At 42.3% G+C, this 24,308-nt stretch overlaps 1 protein-coding gene across 3 annotated transcripts in view; it reads right to left on the bottom strand.

Moving 5' to 3' along the window:
* The window catches only part of chn2 (chimerin 2), a 351,738-nt gene that overhangs the window by 99,384 nt on the left and 228,046 nt on the right, over positions 1 to 24,308 (bottom strand). For 2 of the 3 annotated variants that reach the window (XM_060824624.1, XM_060824625.1), the window contains exon 6: positions 1,411 to 1,696. In XM_060824624.1, coding sequence (XP_060680607.1) covers positions 1,411 to 1,696 — 286 coding nt within the window. The remainder of the gene's footprint in view (positions 1 to 1,410; positions 1,697 to 24,308) is intronic. The other variant, XM_060824627.1, reaches the window with a different exon arrangement.

Below are 24,308 nucleotides of genomic sequence, written 5' to 3'. Positions count from 1 at the left end.
GTGAAACGGACTCGAGGCTAGTGAAGAAATTGAAGGTAGAAACTCAGGAGGCTCTGATCAGAATTTTCTGACCCTCCTTTGATGCAAGGGTAGTACCAGAGTACATGAGAATGATAATGTTAAAGCTTTGTTTAAAAAAAAAGGATGTAAAGAGAAGTTCAACATCCACAGTTTAGTCAACCTTGGTAGTGGGGAAGCTTTTAGAGCAATGCTTTAATCCGAATCAGTAGTTACTGAGGCAAATGAAGGTTAATTAAGCACTGATTTGTTAATGGCAATTCATGTTTCACTAAATTGTTCAAATTATTATTTTGATGAGATAAGAGAGAAGATTGATTAGGGTAATTTACATGGCGTATATAGACTTGCGAATGCATTATTCTTCAGTTAACAGTTACAAATTTGACTTTCTTTCATGCAAGCAAATTTCTGATGATTGGTTCTTGGACTTGCTATAGAATTCTTAATTTGCATACAGTTATACAGTAATGAAAATATTTTCTCTTACTAAAATGTGTGAAGCAGATGAAACAATTCAGTGCTATATTTTTCCAACGTATCAAATACCATATATTATAACTGGAAGGTAAGTGAAAGTAATGACATACAGTGAGATTCCATAATATTCATACTCTATGCATCTTGGATGTAACACAACAAAGATTCACTAGATTGGTTCCTGGGCTGAGAAGCTGAGTAAAGTGGGTGTGTTCTTCTCTGGAGCCTAGCGAATTAGATGTGACCTACATGAGACATCCAAACTCCTGAAAGGGCTTGACAGAATTGACAGAGAGACTGTTTCTCTTGGCGAAGGAACTGACTCAGGGCAGTGATTCAGGAGAGGATGCTCATTATTTAGGACTCTGATTGAGTGAAATTTCTTCACTCAGTGGATCATAAACCTTTGAAATTATTTTCAACAGACGTGTTACATTACCATGATTGATCAAGAAATTATCTAGGTATCTGGCATCTCCATGATAGTTTGCATTTGTTAGTTGGATCATGTGATCTTCTGTCTCACTGTCAACCACATATATATCAGTGTCAGACAACTACAAGCATATTTTGTACCTGATTTATCCACTACAAGCAAATGTTTAATGTAACCCTTCAATTGACATTTCCAAAAAATACAATGAAGATTGAGCAGTACGACACAGGTAACACAAAAACCTAATTGGTATGGTGTTGCAAATATATCTTTTTCGTACTACAGATCGAATACTTGGAAAGCAGAGTATTATCTCATGAAATTCAAAATGCATGACATTAGGTAGGACATAAGTAACCATGTAGAAACTGTAATAAAAAAAAGCTGTGTTAAAAGAAGTTGCAAATAAAAATAAAGCCATGAAATAACCATTTCCATGGCAACAAAAACAAACAAAAACAAATGAAAATTCTTACCTTTTCAACAGAACTGTTCTCATCGTTCACCAAGGACACCTTCCTACTGTCATGCTTTGCTTTAATCAGTCTTTTTGAAGTTTGTTCTCTCAACAGTGTGGCATATCCTATGTGCTCATAGATGGGATTCGTTGTCATCTTTGAAATATACTCAGATGCTTTAGTTTCTATGTACAGTGTTATCAAACCATCAGTCACTAAATCATGAATCGACTCAAAACGCTTCTCACCAACAAAATGCTTTCCATCATAGAACAACCTGTAGTTTAAGGTCTGATATCCAAACCTACAAAGAAAACACCAAAAAGATAATAGTTATAAGCAGTGTCCTCAGCATCTAAATCAAATAAATCACAGGATAATTCAAGTAAAATGTAGCTACAAATGAAAGATTGGGTGAACATGATACAAGAAATATGATCGGGAAACACAACACGATGAGTTTATTAAAAAACTCAAATGTTTCATTGAGAAAATTGGGGCGGGGGTGTTAAGTGGAAAGTGTTTTACCTTGCAAAAACATATTTTAATAAACTGAAGTATAAAATCAAAATTAGATCAATGGGGAAATACAAACCAAAGTTATCTACACTCGTTAATTACCCATGACATGTATAAGTGTGTATATAAATGGAGTCAACCCTCCTGGTTTAAATTTAAACAAAACTTAGCAGTTAATGATCAATCACCAGAAAACTGGCAGGTCTACCTGGGCCACATCTCTACCTATCAGAGTCCCCTTGAAAACCAGTCAACATGCCCTTCTCATACAGAATAATTTTTAAAATGTTGATGCCCATTACGTTGGTATTCTTGTGAATATACTGATGAGAACTTTACCAAAATGTGTCTTTTTGATGCAATCTTAAACTTTCTTCCCAGTAAAAAAAAAGTGAGTCTCACTAAAACCACAGCAATGAATCCAATCAGGTTTCTTGTCACAAGCAGGATTCAGATTCACATAGCTCCCTTCATTACTAAATTTTACCTTAAGAGTGCCCACAAACCTAAATTGTAAATTTCATATTTGTAAAACAAGGTTTCAGTTTCTGGTCACATTCCACAAGTACCAAAGCTGATACTCCAATGACATACTGAGTGATTAATACACTGGTGGAGACGCTCTTTCAAATTAGATGTTAACATGAGGCCTGCTTGGGTAGATGTAAAAGACTGCGTGGCAGCATTTAACAAGACCAGAAGATTTGTCCCCCAATTTCTTGACCTAAACTGATCCCTCAACATCACAGAACCAAATTATTTAGTTATTATCATGTTGCTGTTGCAGTTTGGTGCATGCAAAATTGACTATCGTATTTTCTACATTGCAACAGTAATTTAAGAAGTAATTTGTTGGCTGTGAAACACTTTGAGATGTTCCGTGGCCAGTAAAATTACAAAAGAAAGGAAATCTTCTGTTTTTGTCCTGAAATGTGGGGGATTCAGCTGGGGTAATGATATTGGGACTCTTGTTAGAGATGGTCATTGCCTGTATTTAAGTGGCACTAACTTCCTCACCACATAAGTACACACAACAGATTACTTCATCACCTGAGAAATAATAAGCGCAGTGGAATAAACACTGACTTGATTTATTATCATCACAGGTACGGAGATATTGTGAAAAGTATCTTATTGCGTGTTGACCAGGCAAACCATACCTGACGTAAATACCACCTGATGAAGGAGCAGCACTCTGAAAGCTAGTGCTTCCAAATAAACCTGTTCGACTATAGCCTGGTCTTGCATGATTTTTAATTATGTCCACCCCAGTCCAACACTCCAAGTCATGGTTATGTAAGTACATCAGAGTAATAGAGCAGAACGCAGAATACAGTATTACAGCCATAGAGAAGATCCAAAGAAAGATCAACTCTAATATATGAGAGGTCTGTTCATAATTTTGATAACAGCAGGGAAGTTGTCGTTCTTGAATCTGTTGGAACATGCATTCAAACTTTCATAACTCCTGTCTTGTTGAAAGAGGATGGAAAAGAGTATAACCAGGGGTCTTTGATTACGTTGGCTGCTTTCCCAAGGCAGTGAAAAGAGTAGACAGAGTAAATGGAAAGAAGGTTGGTTTTTGTGATGGACTGGGCTGCATTCACAATTCTCTGTAATTTCTTGTGGTCTTGGGCAGAGCAGTCACCATACCAAGCTGTAATGCATCTGAGTAGGATGCTTTCTATGATGCATCTATGAAAATTGTTAAGAATCATTGTGGGCGTGTCCAACTTCTTTCGCCCTCTGAGGAAATAAAGGCATTGATGTGCTTTCTTGACTGGAGCACCAATGTGGATGGACCAGGATAGATTGTGGTGATACTTACTCCTAGGAATTTGAAGCCATTGACCACTTCCACCTCAGCACCATTGATATAGACAGGAGCGTGTCATCCACTTGACTTCCTGAAGTCAACGATCAGCTCCTTCATTTTGCTGACATTGAGAGAGAGACTGTTGTCTTTACACCATGCCACTAAGGTCTCTATCGCTTTCCTGTTTTTTTTGGTTTTTTTTTGAGATCTAACCTGCTATGGTGGAGTCATTTGAAAATTTGTGAATGGAGTTAGAGTTGAATTTGGCCACACAGTTGAGAGTGCATAAGGAGTATAGTAAGGGGCTGAGTACGCAGCGTTTCAGGCCACCGGTGTTGAGGATTATGGTGGAGGTGGTGTTGTTGCCTGTCCTTACTTATTGCAGTCTGTGGGTCAGGAAATCGAGGATCCAGTTGCGGGGGCGGGAGGAGCAGAGTCCTAGGTCTTGGAGTTTGGAGATGTGTTTGGTTGGAATTATGGTGCTGGAGTCAATAAATAAGAGTCCTATATAGATGTCCTTGTTATCCAGGTGATCCAAGAATGAGTGTAGGTCAAGGAGATAGTATCTGCTGTGGACCTATTGCAACAGTAGGTGAATTGTGGTGGATCAGGATAATCTGGGAGACTGGAGTTGATGCAGGTCATCTCAAAGCACTTCATAATAATGGATGTCTGAGTCACTAGGCGATAGTTTTTAAGGCACATTGCCTGACATTTTTATTTGGCACCAGGATGATAGTGTGTTGTTGAAGCAAATGGAAACCTCACATCATAGCAAGGAGAGGTGAAAGATGTTTGCAAAAACTCCCACCAGATGGTTCATGCAGGATCTGAGTGCATAGCTGGGGACTCCATCCATGCCCGTCGCTTTCAGTGGGTTCATTCTCAAGAAGACTGGTCTGACATCTGCACTGTCACTGTGGAGACAGGTGCACCCAAGGCTGCTGGGATAGGCGACATCATTTCATTGACCTTCTGTTCAAATCCAGCAGAGAATGTATTGAACTCATTGGGGAGAGATACATTGTTGGCAGCAATTCCACTCAACATTGCTTTGTAGCCCATTATATCATGTAAGCCTTGCCACTGTCAATGTGTGTTCAAATGATGAGCCTGGGACTAGTTCAATCTGATGTTGTCCCATGGTGTCCCTGATGGCTGTGTGAAGATCGTATCTAGATTTCCTGCAGAGGTCAGGGTCACCAGACTTAAATACCTCAGACCTGGACTTTAGTAGGGACTGGGTATTCCGGTTCATCCCTGGTTCCAGTTGGGGAACATTGGGATTTACTTCTTTGGCACATAGTCCTCTACACACTTTCTGATGAAGTCTGTGACGGTACTGGCATGGTCATTTGGTTGGCACTGAGTCCTGAATACGGACAAGTCCACTGACTGGTTTCACAAACAATGATTTCATAAACCATTATGAGGAAGTCCTACAGTGATGCACTGCAGTTTAAATTATTGGCCTCAAAAAACAGCAGCAAACTTCCTTGTAACAAGTATGCTTCCAGCCAGTGGTGAGTTTCCTTCACTTCCCACTGTCCTGAGTATTACCAGAATTCCTTGGCACTATGTCCAATGAGGTACTGCTATAATATCAAGAACAGTCTTTCTAGCTTCACCACGAGAATTCAGGTCATGCAACATATAAACCAAGATTCTAATGATTTTGCTGGAGCCCAAAACATGCATAAGGTAGCTGGGTTATTGCTGAGAAGCAGGAAAATAGCACTTCTTGGCAACTTCCTTGAATATTTTCTGACATTTACAGGCTTCGGAATAATGGAATAGACAATAGACAATAGGTGCAGGAGTAGGCCATTCTGCCCTTCGAGCCTGCACCACCATTAAATATGATCATGGCTGATCATCCTTAATCAGTCTCCTGTTCCTGCTTTATCGCCATAACCCTTGATTCCACTATCCTTGAGAGCTCTATCCAACTCTTTCTTAAATGAATCCAGAGACTAGGCCTCCGCTGCCCTCTGGGGCAGAGCATTCCACATAGCCACCACTCTCTGGATGAAGAAATTTCTCCTCATCTCTGTCCTAAATGGTCTATCCCGTATTTTTAAGCTGTGTCCTCTGGTTCGGTACTCACCCATCAGTGGAAACATGTTTCCTCCCTCAAGAGTGTCCAATCCTTTCATAATCTTATATGTCGCAATCATATCCCCTCTCAGTCTTCTAAACTCAAGGGTATACAAGCCCAGTTGCTCCAGTCTTTCAGCGTAAGGTAATCCCACCATTCCAGGAATTGACCTCGTGAACCTACGCTGAACTCCCTCAAAAGCCAGAATGTCTTTCCTCAAATTTGGAGACCAGAACTGCACACAATACTCCAGGTGTGGTCTCACCAGGGCCCTGTACAGTTGCAGAAGAACCTCTTTGCTTCTATACTCAATCCCCCTTGTTATGAAGGCCAGCATGCTATTAGCTTTCTTCACTACCTGCTGTACCTGCATGATTACCTTCACTGACTGGTGTACAAGAACACCCAGATCTCTCTGTACTGCCGCTTTACCTAAATTGATTCCATTGAGGTAGTAATCTGCCTTCCTGTTCATGCCATCAAAGTGGATAACCATACATTTATTCACATTAAAGTGCATTTGCCAAGCATCTGACCACTCACCTAACCTGTCCAGGTCACCCTGTAATCTCCTAACATCCTCCTCACATTTCACCCTGCCACCCAGCTTAGTATCATCAGCAAATTTGCTAATGTTATTACTATTACCATCTTCTATATCATTAATATATATTGTAAAAAGCTGCGGTCCCAGCACTGATCCCTGCGGTACCCCACTGGTCACTGCCCCCAATACCATGCGCCCTAACTTTGCTCACTAACCTCCCATGTGGGACTTTATCAAAGGCTTTGAAAGTCCCGGTTCACTACATCTACTGAATATCCCTTGTCTATCTTCAGAGTTACATTCTCAAAAATAATTCTGACAAGGTACATTGCTTTTGTTACGTTCAGCTGTTTCTTGAAATGGATGCAACCAAGATGGACGGCCATCTACAAGCACAGGGATTTCAGAAGGTTCAGAATATGCCAGAAGATTTGTAGAAGCCATTCTAAAGAACAGCCAACTCACAGAAGAAACCCAATAAGATCATTAGGCACATAATGGCCTCAATGTTAAGCAGAAAGAGAGTGAAGGAGACACCCTCAACACACAGGAGAGGAAAGCCCTAGAAGGACTCAGGAGGGGCAAAGACATTGTAATCCTATAAGTGGACAAAGGGCACAGGACCATCATACTGAACAGAGCACAATACATCGAGAAAGCGAACACATGACTGACACTTACCAACAGATGGCGACAGACCCAATACCACAACTGGAAAACTGCATCAGAGTTACCCCGAGAAATCTACACAAGATGAGAGAAATTAACAAGATGGATTTCCAAAAAATGAAGCCAAAGGGATCCAAAAAACCCTGCTTCAATGGACTCCCCAAGGTACACAATCCAAGTGCCCCATCAGACACATAATTTCACTCCCAGGCACACCAACATGCAGACTAGCTAAAGAACTGCATCAAAGACTAAAACACTTAGTGGGCAACTCAAACCACTCCATCCACTCTGCCAAAGAATTCCTTAACATCACCAAGGACACAAAAATAGACGAGCATGAGATTATGGTCTCTTTCAACCTGACAGCACTGTTCACCTCCATAGAAATCACCTTGGCTAAGGACACACTTGCCTCATTACTCAAAGGACCAGGAAATCAGGCAATCTATAGCACCAAAGCCATCAGCAGAGACAACACCTTCAAACTACTCTCTGTGCCTCATGACCCATTTCATCTTCAATGGCCAGGTACACAAACAAAGCAACAGAACAACCACAGGATCACCGATATCAGGACTGATAGCAGAAGCTGTCATGCAAAGATTAGAATGGTCAGCACTGCCCACTATCCAGCCTAAACTGTGGATCTCCTATGTGTGACACCTTTGTGATTAGCAATGATCACATCTGGAAGAAACCCAAACTCATAAACAATATCCTTACCAGCATAAAATTCACCAAGGAAGAGAACAATAACTGACTCTCCTTCCTGGATGTACTGGTCAAACACAAGGCGAGTAGTGAGCTCCACACCAGCGTATACGGGAAAGCCAGTCACACAGACCAAGTATCAAACTACAACAGCAACCATCCCACAAGTGCAGCTGCATCAGAACATTGTTCAAGTGAGCCATAACTGCGCAAAGCAGAAGAACATCTACACAATGTCTTCCAAAACAACAAGCTACCAAAAACGTGTAGTCCGCCGGTACATACATGACAGACCACAACAGAAAGTCACAACATGGCTGGGCACACTGCCATACATTAAGAACATATCAGAAATGACCACCAAACTACTCTGACCCCTAGGTATCATGGTAGGCCACAAACAGACGACCACACTACGACAGCTAGAAACAGGTATAAAGGATCCCATAACCACAACCAACAGAACCAATGTTATAAACAAAATACTAGGTAAAGGATTCCAAAAGCACTACATACAGCAAACAGAAAGGAAATTAGTACCAGGGTACAAGATCACCAACTAGCCACCATGAGACATGACTAGCTATCACTTGTATCCATACACATGGACAATGAAGGACACCAATTCGACTGGGACAACACATCCATCCTAGGACAAGCCAAACAGAGACATACATGAGAATTCTTGGAAGCCTGGCACTCAACCTGGAAGTGCATTAACAAGCATGTAGAGTTAGACCCAATATACCAACCGCCAAGAAACTGAACCAGCAACAAAACTGGAAATGACACCGCCAACCCCAGCTGACCCAGACACATAAATAGCAAGCGGGACAGAACACCAGTGCTTCACCAGAGGCACACTGATGATGGTACCTAGTGTGGTGACGAAGGATCTGCAAACAAACTTACCAGCTCAGCTAGCAAGTCAGTAACCTCACTTAAGAAGGCAACTGAGGAAGATCAAAAATGTCGTATTTCTGCATGAAATTGATTGCAAACACCTCAGTTTTATCTGGTCTCTGTCAAAATGGAAGAGGTTTTTTGTGAATTTTCCTCTCCTCATTAGATACTCATGTATGACTGCACATGAAAGACTGGACTTGTTCTATTCGCCATGGAGATTACAGAGCTCTACCCACATCAAGCTGCACTTCTCTTTAGTTGGCTGTAGTTCTATGTTACACCCTCACTAGGTTAGTCGTTCATAATCACATACATTTCATGCTGCTCCTAGCATGTTCTTTTTGTACCCTCACTGAACTAGAGTTAATAAGCTTGATGGTGTCAGAGATGTGAGGAAAATGGTGGATCACATGGGTTCAGATTATAATTATGTATAATACTGCTACTATTAATAGCCCATGCTACCTCATGAGCTGCCAGTTTGGCACCGAATCTATTTCATTTGGCACACTAGTCCAATAATTTTCACTTTGAAACCAGAATTGGACCCAAATGTGTTGGGTTGCTCATTCCTCCCAACGCTTCCATGAACCAGTGAACCTACAGCTGGATGATGTCTTGACATTGGTTCTCTTATTGTCTACCCAAAAACCAGCTCGACAGCTATACCTTACAGGGCTCAAAGTCAGTAGTAGCAAAGACCATTAGAAACACAGGGAGATGATAAGAGTGGTATTGTCACTGGACGAGCAACCAAGAGATTCATATAAAACTCTGGAAACCTGAATTAGAAGCCAAGGTTGAATTTGAATTCATTTTTCAAAATCTGGATTTAAAAGTCTAATAATGACCATGAAATCATTGTTGATAGCCTGAAAGAAAAACGCGTCTGATCTGGTTCACTAATGTGTCCTTAACAGAAGGAAATCTGCCACCCTTATCCGGTCGAGCCTATATGTGACTCCAGATCCACGTGAATATGGTTGACTCCGCCCTCTGAAATGGCCAACCTGGCCACTCACGTGTCAAAACGTGTGGCGCTGGAAAAGCACAGCAGGTCAGCAGCACCTGAAAAGCAGACATTGCAGACATAAGCCCTTCATCAGGAATGAGCAGTCCTTTCTCCAAGGTGGAATAAGAAGACAAATACATTTCAGACCACACAGCATTGACCGAGGCACCTGAAACAACAGCAAACTCAGCCCTGCTATCCCTGCAAAGTCTTTCTTATCAACATTCGCAGCCAGTGCCAAATTTGGACAGCTGTCTCACCGACCTTTCAACCAACAGCCCGATACAGTCACACTCACAGAAGTGTATCTTACACACAAGACACTGTCATTACTATCCCTGGACATATCCATAAAAAATGGTGACAACACAGTGGTAGTCCCATGCAAAACAATGGAGGATAGCTCAATGTGAAGGCAAGACTTGGTCTCCACAAGGACTGTGTGGAGCAAACACTACAGAGGTTGCTATGCTGATGTTTCATCTGGTGGCTTGAGACTTCACGGGGTCCTGAGTCAATGTTGGTCGTTCCCAAAGAAACGCCTTCTTTTGAATATGTCTAGCAATTTAAGGTCATCCATGTGCCACGGTGGGGCATCAGCTTCAGCAGAACTGAATTCAAATGCAATCTGAAACCTCATGCCCTAGCAAATCCCCCACTCCACCAAGCCATCAAACTAGGGGATCACTGTTCAATGAACAGCGCAGGACATGCACGGAGCTGTAACCAATTCAATTTACTCCTTGCAATGTTAAGAAACAGTTGAAGACATTGGATACTGCAAAAGCTGTGGACCCTGATAATTTTACTGAAGACGTACGCTCCAAAACTTGCAAAACCTCCAGATAAGGTGTTCCGGTATGGCTACAACACTGGCATCTACCCAACGACGTATAAACTGTCCAGGTATGTCTTATAGAAAAGCAGGACAAACCTTAAACCAGCCAATTACCACCCTATCAGTCTACTCTCAGCCATCAGTGAGTGGTGGAAGGGGTCATAAACAGTGTTTTCAAGCAGCATTTCTTTAGCAATAATCTGATCACATCTTCAGTTTGGATTCCCTCAGGGCCACTCAGCTCCAGGCCGCACTACAGCTTTGATGCAAAAATGCAGAAAAGAATCAAATTCCAGAGGTGAGGCGAGACCTTCTGCTGTTGATATCAAGATCATATTTGATCAGGCAAGGATACAAGGAGCCCTTGTAAAACTGGAGTTAACATGAATTGGGGAAAATCTCCCTGCTGGCACAAAGTAATAAGATTGTCAACACTGGAGGTCAGTCATCTCAGCAATAGCTCATCACTGCAGAAGTTCCTCAGGGAGGTGATCAATGCTTACCATTTTCAGCTGCTTTGGAATGTCAGAAGTGGGATGTTCACTGATAATTGCATAATTTTCAGTATCATGTGTGATTCCTCAAATATGGAATCCAAAATGTCCAAATTCAGCAAGATTGGATTGATAAGTAAAATTCATAGTGCCGGACACTGATCGTCTCCAACAAGAGAGATTCTAATCGCCATCCTTTGATAATCAATGACATTAGCATCACTGAATCGCTTGCTACCAACATCCCGGGGCGGGGGGGGGGGGGGTTACTGTTCACTAAAACCTGAACTAGACTAGTCAAATCAATATCACAGCTGTAAAAGCAGGTGAGAGGCTAGGAATTCTGCAGGAGTAACTCATCTCCTGCCTGAACAAGACAAATCAGCAGGGTGATGGAATACTCCTCACTTGTCTGGATGAGAACATTTCCCTCCAGTGTGTATAATTTACAAGATGTGCTGCAGCCAGTGAAGCCTACATTCCCAAATTAATAAAAATGGATGAACATTAAGGTTCCTATCCAGAGTATATTCTATGCTCTCAACACTTCTCACTATTGTTTCAGTAACTGAAAGAAGGGGAAACATGGTAATAAAGAAAAGGTGATAAATTACTAGCCGATGTTTGGCCTGAAGTAATGAGAATTTTATGTCAATGTTCAAAGACTTTCAGGGCCAATCCTACAGCCACCCAGATTATCAGTCAAGGCCCTGGAATTACCAGTCCAATAACATTATCATTAAACTATGTTATCTGAAGGTAGATTAGAACTAGCAGGTGTGAGATAAGGATAATGGAACAGTATATTGATCATAAAAGCTTGCTGCTAAGGGATAATAAAATAATTCTAGGATCATGTTCCCAACGGAAAAGCTAGTTAAAATTGAAAACCTAAAGTAGAAATGGGATGTAAGGAAAATTAATGAGGCAGCAACATGAACGCTATGAACTTGCATTTTTAAACACCAAACAATGTATTAGTATATCAATTACACTGAAGCAGTGCATACTGTGTCAAGGTTTCTTCATAACTGACTGGTTTCAGTACCTTTTAATAAAACTGCTAATTTCAGTCCAGAGTTTTTTTTTGAAACTGATGATTTCTGGACAGATATAAAAACAATTTAAAAGGCTACTATATAGTGCTGGCCTTTATTTCAGCAGGACATAGTAAAAAGGGATGAATGTTATTCGATAGCTGCGAAGAATTTGGTCAGACCCCCACGTAAATCTTTGCATTCAGTTCAGGCACTGTTCTTCAGGAAGGATACAGGAAGGTCTTTCAGAGGTGTAACATGGATTCACCTGAATGATACCATGGGTAAAAGGTTTAAATGCTGAGGGCAGGTGGTTACAAAGGGTCAGCTTCAATTTCCTTGAATCTTGCAGATAAAGGAGTGATCTAAATGAGATAGAGTCATAGAGTCATAGAGATGTACAGCATGGAAACAAACCCTTCAGTCCAACCCGTCCATGCCGACCAGATATCCCAACCCAATCTAGTCCCACCTGCCAGTACCTGGCCCATATCCCTCCAAACCCTTCCTATTCATATACACATCCAAATGCCTCTTAAATGTTGCAATTGTACCAGCCTCCACCACATCCTCTGGCAGCTCATTCCATACACATACCACCCTCTGTTTGCAAAAGTTGCCCCTTAGGTCTCTTTTATATCTTTCCCCTCTCACTCTAAACCTATGTCTTCTAGTTCTGGACTCCCTGACCTCAGGGAAAAGGCTTTGTCCATTTATCCTATCCAAGCCCCTCATAATTTTGTAACCCTCTATAAGGTCACCCCTCAGCCTCTGATGCTCAAGGGAAAACAGCCCCAGCCTGTTCAGCCTCTCCCTATAGCTCAAATCCTCCAACCCTGGCAACATCCTTGTGAATCTTTTCTGAACCCTTTCAAGTTTCACAACATCTTTCCAATAGGAAGGAGACCAGAATTGCATGTAATATTCCAACAGTGGCCTAATCAATGTCCTGTACAGCCGCAACATGACCTCCCAACTCCTGTACTCAATACTCTGACCAATAAAGGAAAGCATACCAAACGCCTTCTTCACTATCCTATCTACCTGCGATTCCACTTTCAAGGAGCTATGAGCCTGCACTCCAAGGTCTCTTTGTTCAGCAACACTCCCTAGGACCTTACCATTAAGTGGAGAAGTCCTGCTAAGATTTGCTTTCCCAAAATGCAGCACCTTGCATTTATCTGAATTAAACTCCATCTGCCACTTCTCAGCCCATTGGCCCATCTGGTCCAGATCCTGTTGTAATCTGAGGTAACCATCTTCGTTGTCCACTACACCTCCGATTTTGGTGTCATCTGCAAACTTACTAACTGTACCTCTTATGCTCACGTCCAAATCATTTGTGTAAATGACAAAAAGTAGAGGTCCCCAGCACCAATCCTTGTGGCACTCCACTGGTCACAGGCCTCCAGTCTGAACAACAACCCTCCAGTCTGAACAACAACCCTCCACCACCACCCTCTGTCTTCTACCTTTGAGCCAGTTCTGTATCCAAATGGCTGGTTCTCCCTGTATTCCATGAGATCTAACCTTGCTAATCAGTCTCCCATGGGGAACCTTTTCGAACGCCTTACTGAAGTCCATATAGATCACATCTACTGCTCTGCCCTCATCAATCTTCTTTGTTACTTCATCAAAAACTCAATCAAGTTTGTGAGACATGATTTCCCACGCACAAAGCCATGTTGACTATCCCGAATCAGTCCTTGCCTTTCCAAATACATTTACATCCTGTCCCTCAGGATTCTCTCCAACAACTTGTCCACCACCGAGGTCAGGCTGACTGGTCTATAGTTCCCTGGCTTGTCATTACCACCCTTCTTAAACAGTGGCACCACGTTTGCCAACCTCCAGTCTTCCGGCACCTCACCTGTGACTATCAATGATACAAATATCTCAGCGAGAGGCCCAGCAATCACTTCTCTAGTTTCCCAGAGTTCTTGGGTACACCTGATCAGGTCCTGGGGATTTATCCACCTTTAACCGCTTCAAGACATCCAGCACTTCCTCCTCTGTAATCTGGACATTTTGCAAGATGTCACCATCTATTACCCTACAGTCTATATCTTCCATATCCTTTTCCAAAGTAAATACTGATGCATAACTGAAGGATTTCATTGGTTAGACATATTATTTCTGCATATGAAAGAGTCATTAAAACAGGGCATGGGCTTCAAGTTAAACCTCAGTTTTCAGAGATGTCAGTCATCACTTCATTACACAAACAGTGCTCAAGTCTGATACTATTCCCCCAAAATGTTGTTGCAGCTGGGCGTTTGAAATTTTCAAGTTTAAGGTTAAAAAACTTTGCTAGGCATTTATACTAGGGGTTTTGGAACTATGCCAGGGTAAACAGAATTACGATATCAGTCAGTCATAGTCTAATGGGGATGGGGAGTGGGGGGTGCTGCTCTGCGAAGGGTCAGTGCTGTTGATAGCAGAACAGACATAAGGAGCTGAATGGCTTGCTATTCTTAAAATATATGGAGATTTGAAACAAACAGAATAGAATATTGGGAGAAAGTAAGGACTGCAGATGCTGGAGATCAGAGCTGAAAAATGTGTTGCTGGAAAAGCACAGCAGGTCAGGCAGCACCCAAGGAGCAGGAGAGTCGACATTATGGGCGTAAGCCCAAAACGTAGATTCTGCTGCTCCTTGGATGCTGCCTGACCTGCTGCGCTTTTCCAGCAACACATTTTTCAGAATAGAATATTGTGCAAGCTAGAAAATTAGAACATGTATCTTGACACATATTAAGCCTATAGAAACCAACATATATCAAAACTCATTAAAAATTGAAGGTTTAACATTGCATTGCGTTACTGAGTAGGCACAAGTGAATAGATATATTCAGAGCACTAGGCACAGAAATACTTTTAAAAAAGCAGCAAGCATTATTAATAAATTTAGAAATTAACCTGAAGCAGTGTACTAAGAGATTCATAGAGGAATTGACACACCAAAACAACATCAGTTGAAGCACTGAGTGCAAATCAACAGATTAATGGAGTAATGAACATGCTGAAAAATAATATGAGCAGCAGGTACAAACAACCAATAAATTACTGGAATGGCAAATACCAATAAACAATTCACCAAACATTCCAAAAAAATCAGTTAAAATCAGATATTTTAGTGACTAAGAGCAAAAATAGTAATTTTTGAGCAAGTAATTTTAATAATTGATTAGATCATTAACAAATTTGAAGATAGTGGCAGGAAAACAATGTGGATTGTGATGACAGGAATTTTCAATGGTCAAGATGAAATTAAACCACTGAGTTATGAGAAAATGAGACTAGTAACCCAGGGACACAGGCAGGGCACAGGCTCGAATTCCTCCACAGCAGACAGTGGAATTTAAATTCAATTTATAAAACTGGCATGTAGTTTTAGTAAAGATGCATTATGTGAATCTATCTAGTTCTCTAGTGTTCTTCAGGGAAGGAAATCTGCCATTCATGTCTTGTCTGGTCTACATCTGACTGCAGATTCACAGTAACGTGCTGGAGTCTTTAATGGCCACGCAACAGACTGGGACCAAAACAAAAGTAGGGCTAAGCAAAAAAATGCTGACTTTGTCTAGCAATTTTCCTATCTCATTAAAAAGGGAAAAAAAGTAAATATTTTACATCAAGACGGTCATTTTGTAAATATGAATTGTATCCTGATGTGACATATAGACATACACATATATAACATAGAGCTGCATGTCCACTTTTAATGCACTGAAGCCAAATTTTAATGTGGACATTTCAATAATATGTTAAGGTCTACATTTTGCTATTTTGGGGGAAATCTAATTTGCATAAATCTCGTGAATCCTGTGAAAACTTCCTTTGGTCTTTTTGCAGGTCAGGAGAGTCAAGTGCACCTGCCTATCTGAGGTTGGATTCCCAATTTATAGAGTGAATGAAGTAACATAGCTGGATTCCATTATAGCATTTGTTCAAACATAGACAAGACAGCTGAATTCCAGGGTTGCAGTTAGAGTGACTGGTCTTGACATAAAGGTCACATTTAACCGAGCATGGTATCAAGGATCCTGAGCACAACTGGAAACAATGGGAAGTGGGGAAGAACACTACACTGGCTTGAGTCACACCTGCCACAGGAGGAAGATGTAGTTGTTGGAGGTCAGTGATCTCAGCTCCAGGTATTCCTCATGGTAGAGGTTTAGGCACAACCACCTTCAGCTACTTTATGATGGAGTGTAGATTATTGATAAGTTCAGACATGGGGATGGTCACCAATGACTGCATAACGTTCAGCAGCATTTGCAACTCCTCAGATACTGAAGAAGTTTATGTCAAAATGCAGCCAGACCTGGAGAATATCCAGCCTTGACTGCCAAGTGGCAAGTACCATTCATGCCACACAAATGCCAGGCAATGACCATCAAGAGACATTCAGTGGCACTACCATCACCATGCTGGGAATTACCAGAAACTCAATTTGACCAGCCGTATACAGTGTCTCCAAGAGCAGGTGAGGAATACTGCAGTGAGTAACTCACCTCATGACTCACGAAAGCCCATCCACAGTCTGTAAGGTACAAGTCAGGGGTGTGATGGAATACTCCCCACTTGCTTGGATGAATGCTGCTCCAACACTTAAGAAGCGTGACATCACCCAGAACAAAGCAGCCCACTTGATTGGCGCCATACACACAAGCATCCACTCCCTCCATCACTGATGCTCAGTCACAGCTGTATGTACTATGTACAAGGTGTACTGCTAATATCACCAAAGATCCTTAGAAAGCACCTTCCAAGCCCACAACCACCACCATCTAGAAGGACAAGGGCAGCAGGTACATAAGAACACCACCATCTGCACCATCCTGACTTGGAAATGTAACACTGTTCCTTCACTGTCACTGGGTCAAATTCCTGAAATTCCCTCCCAAGCAGTATTATGGATCTATCTACAGAGCATGGGCTGCAGCAGTACAAGGCAGTAGCTCACCACCACCTTCTCAGGGGCTACTAGGGATGGGCAAAAGATGCTGTCACAGCGAGTGACACCCAGGTCTGACATGTGAATTTTGCAAATCAGATTCCCTCCTTGAAAGCATTTTCATTTGGTATTTTGGAGTTCTGGAAGTCAATTTGGAAAGTTCATGAAGGAGATGGACAACCTGCTGGCACCTCTGATATATTCTGAAAGGTAAGTTTTAAGTATTTTGTTATCGTAAAATGTCACCATCAGGTGTTATATTGTAAATGTAGTTGTGCTTTTAGTGCAGTGGGCTGTCACAGGGAGCTGTCCTTAAAGGAAAACTGACTACATTGACTAGCCTCACGTATTTGTTCACAGTTACATGTTTAGAATGCTTGAGTTCTGACTGCCAAAGCAAATATTCTTTGTCAAGCTCAAGTGAGATGCTCCAATGATAGGAGGACCAAGGAAACACTTCAGTGACTCCCATGAGATGTATTTCATGGAATACAATTGCAGTGATTGGAACCAGACGGATCTTGTTGATGACATGATCCTTGATTGGGGTTACTAACTTAGGTCAATCAGGAAGCCCTGGCAGACCAATATAAACAGGGGATTACTCTTTCACATAGGCACTGACCCCACTTAGCTCTGCCTGGCACTTGTTTTCTGACCACTTGGGTGTTTCTTGGAAAATGCTGAATAAAGTTATCTTGCACATTGTGCTTTAACTGAAAAACTAAAATAAACAGGGGATTTAGAATCTACTCAGTCCAGGGGACTGACTCAGAGCTGGCTGGCCACAGCCAGTGTACAGAGCACAAATAAATAAAGGATGACTTGGTGATGGTATACCGGCGTGTGTACACTTATTTCAGTGGTGACAGGTGAAAACAGTATGGGGTGTGTGTGTGTGTGTGTGTGTGTGTGTGTGTGTGTGTGCGTGTGTGCGCGTGTGCGCGCGTGTGCTCAGGTGTAGGGGGTATGTGTGTATCTGCAGGTGTAGGGGGTGTGTGGGTGTAGGGGGCGGTGGATGTGTGGGTGTAGGGGGCAATGGGTGTGTGAGTGTAGGGGGCAGTGGGTGTGTGGGTGTAGGGGGCAGTGGGTGTGTGGGTGTAGGGGGCGGTGGGTGTGTAGGTATGGGGTGCGGTGGGTGTGTAGGTGTAGGGGGTGGTGGGTGTGTGGGTGTAGGGGGGTGGGTGTGTGGGTGTAGGGGGGGTGTGGGTGTGTAGGTGTGGGGGGGGTGTGGGTGTGTAGGTGTGGGGGGGATGGATGTGTAGGTGTGAGGGACGTGGGTGTGTAGGTGTAGGGGAGGTGGGTGTGTAGGTGTAGAGTAGGTGGGTGTGTAGGTGTAGGGGTGCGTGTGTGTAGGTGTAGGGGGCGGTGGGTGTCAGGGTGTGCGTGTGTGTGTAGGTCAAGGGGGGGTGTGTGTGTGTGCATGTGTAGGTGTAGGGGTGTGTGTGGGTGTAGGGGTGTGTGTGGGTGTAGGGGTGTGTGTGGGTGTAGGGGTGTGTATGTAGGTGTAGGTGTGTGGGTGTGTATGTGTGTAGGTGTGTGTGTGTAGGTGTAGGGGTGTGTGTGTGTATGGGTGAGAGTGAGAGAGAGAGAGCAAGAGCGAGAGCGCGAGAGAGAGACAGAGACAGAGACAGAGAGACAGAGACAGAGACAGAGACAGAGACAGAGACAGAGACACAGAGACAGAGACACAGAGACAGAGATCAGCATGAAAACACATGCCTCCAAGCTAGAAAAATTATTTAATTCAGAGGATGAGGTTCGGTGCCGTCATCATGGAAGTGACCCTGCATGGGTATGAGGCGAGGTCAGGTCCCGTGACATACAAAGTCCACGCAGGTGAGGCAGTCCTGAACAAACATGTAGATCACCTAAAAGTGGTTACCTCGCACAAAAAAGGAGCAAAACACACCTGCCACCTCAGAAAAGTCAGAAGGCCTGACAGAAACCACAGGTTCTCCCCCTCTGTCTCATGTCTGATAATACCACGATGAATGCAGCCTCAATACTGTTAGATTAGATTAGATTCCCTACAGTGTGGAAACAGGCCCTTCGGCCCAACAAGTCCACACCGACCCTCCGTAAAGTAACCCACACAGTCCCATTTCCCTCTGACTAATGCACCTAACACTATGGGCAATTTAGCATGGCCAATTTACCTGACCTGCATATCTTAGGACTGTGGGAGGAAACTGGAGCACCCGGGGGAAATCCACGCAGACACGGGGAGAATGTGCAAACTCCACACAGGCAGTCACCAGAGGCTGGAAACGAAGCTGGGATCCTGGTGCTGTGAGGCAGCAGTGCTAACCACTGAAACTGTTACTGCTAGAAGAGCAAGAACCTCTCCCAAGATGAACCGGATGCACGGGCTCAGCTATGGTACAGCGCAGCAGGTCAGGCAGCATCCAAGGAGCAGGAGAATCAACGTTTCGGGCATGAGCCCTTCTTCAGGAAGGGCTTCTTCTTGATTCCTGAAGAAGGGCTCATGCCCGAAACGTCGCTTCTCCTGTTCCTTGGATGCTGCCTGACCTGCTGCGCTTTTCCAGCAACACATTTTTTAGTTCTGATCTCCAGCATCTGCAGTCCTCACTTTCTCCTCAGCTATGGTACAGTCCGTGTCAGAGTCTGAATCAGAGGAATTGGACCTGGGGTGAAAATGTCGCAGGAAAAGCAACAAGAGGAAGACTGGGCCTACCTCCTGGTCTTTTAGGGGGTAAAGGAGGGGGCAGTGTTGGTTTGGAAATGTACTGATCAGAATCAGGTGGATCTTGCTGACTACAACATCCTCGATTGGGATTGTTAACCTGGACTAAGCAAAAAGCCCTGGCCCACCAATATAAACAAGAAATTTCTTGCACTCCCTTTTTGATTTCCTTAAAGACTACTCCTCTGTTTTGGTTGCACTTCAGTCCCACGCTCCTGATCTTTGGGCATCTGGTACAGAAAGGGAAGGGCAGATCTGAAGACTCCTCATGGGTCTGCTCCTGGGCCTGGCCAAACTGGCCATGAACAGGTCCAAGCAGCAGGCCATGGAAGGTCGTTAGGGCCGACTGCCTGCCTCACTTCCACGGTTATGGTAGAGCCCGGGTGTCTCTAGAGAAGGAGTACGTGGTGTCCACCAACACCCTGGAGTTGTTCAGGGAGAGGTGGGCGCCACAGGGATTGGAGTGCATTATTTCCCCATCCAACTCTATTTTGATTTAATCCCTGCCCTCCCCTTCACTGTTTGCTCACACAGCATTGTCCTTTGATGTGAAGGGCACTACTTGTCACTGGCCACTTGGAGATTTCCTTCCTTCCTGGTGGTGAAAATTGAATAAAGATTTGTACGCCTGTTGTCTTTCACTGTGTCTCACACCTGCACAGGCACAATATGTGTGCTGGGGAAAGAAAAAATATATATAAACAGGGAATTTACAATCTCCTCAGTTCAGGGACTGACTCTGACCTGGCTCCATCAATTCTCCTGCTCCTCAGATGCTGCATAACCTGATGTGCTTTTCCAGCATCACACTGTTGACCCTGGCTGACCACAGCCAGAGTACCACACGCAAGCAAATAAAAGATGACTTGGTAACAGGATACCAGCCTCTGTGCAGTTATTTCAGCAACTTAGATGTCAAACACTCAGACAGTCTCACTCAGAAGAAACCAACATGCAGGAACCTCTTGTATGAAGGGACACCATTCTTTGAGAACACCTGTCAGCAACAGGAATTATGGAAAAGGAACTAGGGAAAGAAACGCCAGCAATCTCTAGGCCATAGACCAATTTCACCTCCTGGGGAAAAAAACTGACTAACATTTGGTTGGAGATGTGGCTCCTGGGTCAGACTCATCAAGGATCTACAAACTCCAGGACCAGTGACACATAACTTCTTCAGTGGACAGATCAAACTCATTGAGCGATTGCTGGTGCCAATTTGTTACACGTATTGATGCACTTTTTTTCCCAGTGTGGATGACACCAAACGATTATTATATCTCTTATAGGCTTATGCTTTCATCTTTTCTACTACTATTTAAATTGGCTGATTAATTTTTAAAAACCGATTCGACACTTTACAAAAAATATCACTATCTACTCCCTTTATTATCAAGTACTCTTCTTTGAAATTGATAAAATCATCTTTTATTGCTCTATTCCCACACCGCAGTCTATTGTTTGAACAGTTTCGAGTGATAGTGCATTTCAGCACAATAAATGTTTCATTCGTCTGAAAATAAACAATAGCTTCTTTAAGTCACAATAATAGATCGTCCCTTTCATGTGGTTTCTGGTTTGTTGATACAAGTTAGTAGGATTGGCAGCATTGCAATTGTTTTTCCACACAGCATGATCTCAGTATCACTGATGTAAAGGAGGCATGTGTTAGATAACTCCCACCTATAAAGTTATGCATACACAACCTTTGCTGAATGCACTTACTACAATGTAAATAATATATTGGCTTCAATGTACTACAAGTGGATAAATGTAAAAAAGAACACGAGCTACAATTTCTTGATATCACTTCCACTACCCATTATTTGTATTTAAAGCACCATTACTAAACTTTCAACAATATCTTGACTTTTTTGTGTGGGGTCAAACTGAACAAATAATAAGAGTCATCTAAAAATAATCACAGAAATGTTCAAATAGTCTAAAGATCATTAACTGAAAACCAAGATCATCTCTGCATTTTTAAAAATTGCTGTTTTAACATTCAGTCGGTTCAAAAGAGATTCACTCGGCTGAATGACTGATTGGAAAGGTCAACTTATCAAGACATATATCAAACTAAACAGGTTAGACCTTTATTCATTAGAGTTTAGGATAATGAGGGGTAATCTTATTGAAACAAAATTGTTATGAAGATGTGGGTACCTTTAAGAGAGTTAAATGCTAGCAGAACTACCTGACAAAGCACCAAGTGTTCTGAATAAGGTAACAATGTAACACTTGGTCAAAAGCTAGATTAGCTGGTTGCCTGGAAACAACAAAACAGATTTGAATTAGGCCAATCAGTTTAAATCATACCCTGAAAAATACCAAATTCCAATCAAGTTTGAATTGAGTATATTGACAATCTTAAAAGCCAATGACATAATCTGATGGTTTGGAGGTATAAGACCAGGGAAAATTGAACAGTTGGGAGGAGAACTGGCAAGCCAGTGACATCTGCAGACTGCCCAGAGAATTGCTCTCATAAAGGTACCTTTATCGATCCGTGACCTGTGAAGCATAATGCCCAAGAAGAAGAAAAGATGACACAGGAAGATCAAAACAGAAGATTAGACAGCTAGCTGGTTTTGATAACTTGAATTTTTGGTAAATCTTAATGGGGGGGGGGGGTTTATCGGATTAGTATTATTGAAGGGAAGGTAAAAGATAGGTTAAAGGAAGGAGTTGTAAATAGTTGTTAGTCAATTATTCTCTGTTATATTTTAAGAAATAAAATTGTTAATTTCTACTTTGAATAGTTCCTGGCTTCTCAAATTTTCACAGATTACTGTACAGAATATATCTTTTGTGTTGTTGGTTTAAATTAAGCAGGAGGGTTTATTCAGTGTCATGACAAAATTCTGAGGGGCTTGCTGAGAAGTTATTTCCTAGAAGGGATATCGTGAACTAGGGAACATATTATAGAAGTAAAAAATGAGGTCTGCAGATGCTGGAGATCACAGCTGCAAATGTGTTGCTGGTCAAAGCACAGCAGGCCAGGCAGCATCTCAGGAATAGATGCTGCCTGGCCTGCTGTGCTTTGACCAGCAACACATTTGCAACATATTATAGAATGTGACACTCATTTAAAACTGAAACATAAAGGAAATTCTTCTCCCAGAGAGTTCTGAGTGTCTGGAATTCTGTGGAGGTTACGTCACTGAAGGTACTTGAAGAGAAGTTGATAGATATTTTTTGAAATGTTGGGGAGTGGAGGGGTAAGAGGAGGTGGCACAGAAGAAGAGTTGAGCCTGGGCCAGATCGGCCATGATCTGACTGAATGATGGCTGAGGCTTGAGGAGCTGGATGGTCAACTCCTATTCTCATGTTCTTCTGAAAGTGAATAATATAGTGTGGTGTGCATTAGCTGAACAGCATTACTGGTGTGTATGGAACTATCCTTGCCAAACAATCTCACTCACATCATTAAACTGAGATGTTCTCCTCACTGAGAAGCATTTGCAGTCCTGCTGTCATCCTAATTGTCCAACAATATGGTTCTCAGTCAGTAACGTGTTTGTTTAATCCTTTCCTCAGGCCTCTAGCACGGAAGTCCAGTTTATCATAATCATTTCCATCTTATGGAGATGAATTTTCAAGCTCAGTGGAGGACAAGGGTTAATAGCTTCCTTCATCTATTTCTTTCACTAAGGCAGTCACTCTGCTGGAGCTCCACTGCCCTCTGTCTTCTGTTTGCAATCACCCTTTTCCTTAGGTACTGTTATCACTCTGTTCTATAAGCCTGACTCAGTTTAAACCATACATTCGCTATTGACTCTGTTTGCAAATAGTAGGTAATTATATTTTGGCTGGACCCCATTCAAAGCACCATTCAACATTGGTCCTCTCATACGATGACATCACCATAGCAGTGTATCAGGCTACTTATATGACATTTGGTACTGAATGAATAGAAATATTTTCAATTTAAATATTGCAAGGACTGAAGCCATTATTTCAGTTCTCAATTCAAACTTTATTCCCTCGCTGCTGACTCCCTCCCTCCTCCTGGCAAAATTCGCCTGTTTGCATTCCTTGTGTCATATATAAAACAAGGTAAGCTTTTATATTCATAATCTCTAACACTGCTAACTCATACAAACACCCAATTTCACACATCTCAGCCCACTGGCTGCTGAACTGATCATTCACATATTTTTAACCTCTACATTTGGTTGTTTGAACAAAATCCTGGCTAAACTACACTCCTGAATCACATTCCACCCTCTGGAAACTGGAGATCATCCAATGCTAGTCCCTGTGTTTTTGGGATTAGATTCCATTCTCTAACGCACAGTCAAGTGTCTTGGGACATCTTAAGTTAACTGAGTTATTGCTGTTTTTGGATGACAGAGGCTTTACTAAAGAGGGCCACAAACATGATTCCTACTTACAGTTGTAATTACTCAGACAAGCTTAGAAAGCTAGGTACATTTAGTCTAGCAATGCATAAACTTTGAGGTACTTATTACAGTTTAAGTGCCTTGATTTACTAATTGTGGAATTGCTAAACTCCAGTTAAAGCCTTGCATTGTAGATTTGCTAAATTGTGCCTGACTGGTTCTGGTACTTATGCCCTCCCTACTGATCTTTCAA

This window comes from Hemiscyllium ocellatum, chromosome 5 (genome assembly GCF_020745735.1).
Source record: "Hemiscyllium ocellatum isolate sHemOce1 chromosome 5, sHemOce1.pat.X.cur, whole genome shotgun sequence".
NCBI lineage: Eukaryota > Metazoa > Chordata > Chondrichthyes > Orectolobiformes > Hemiscylliidae > Hemiscyllium > Hemiscyllium ocellatum.
Note: the sequence above shows the minus strand (reverse complement) of the source record. Positions and strands in the feature narration are given on the sequence as shown.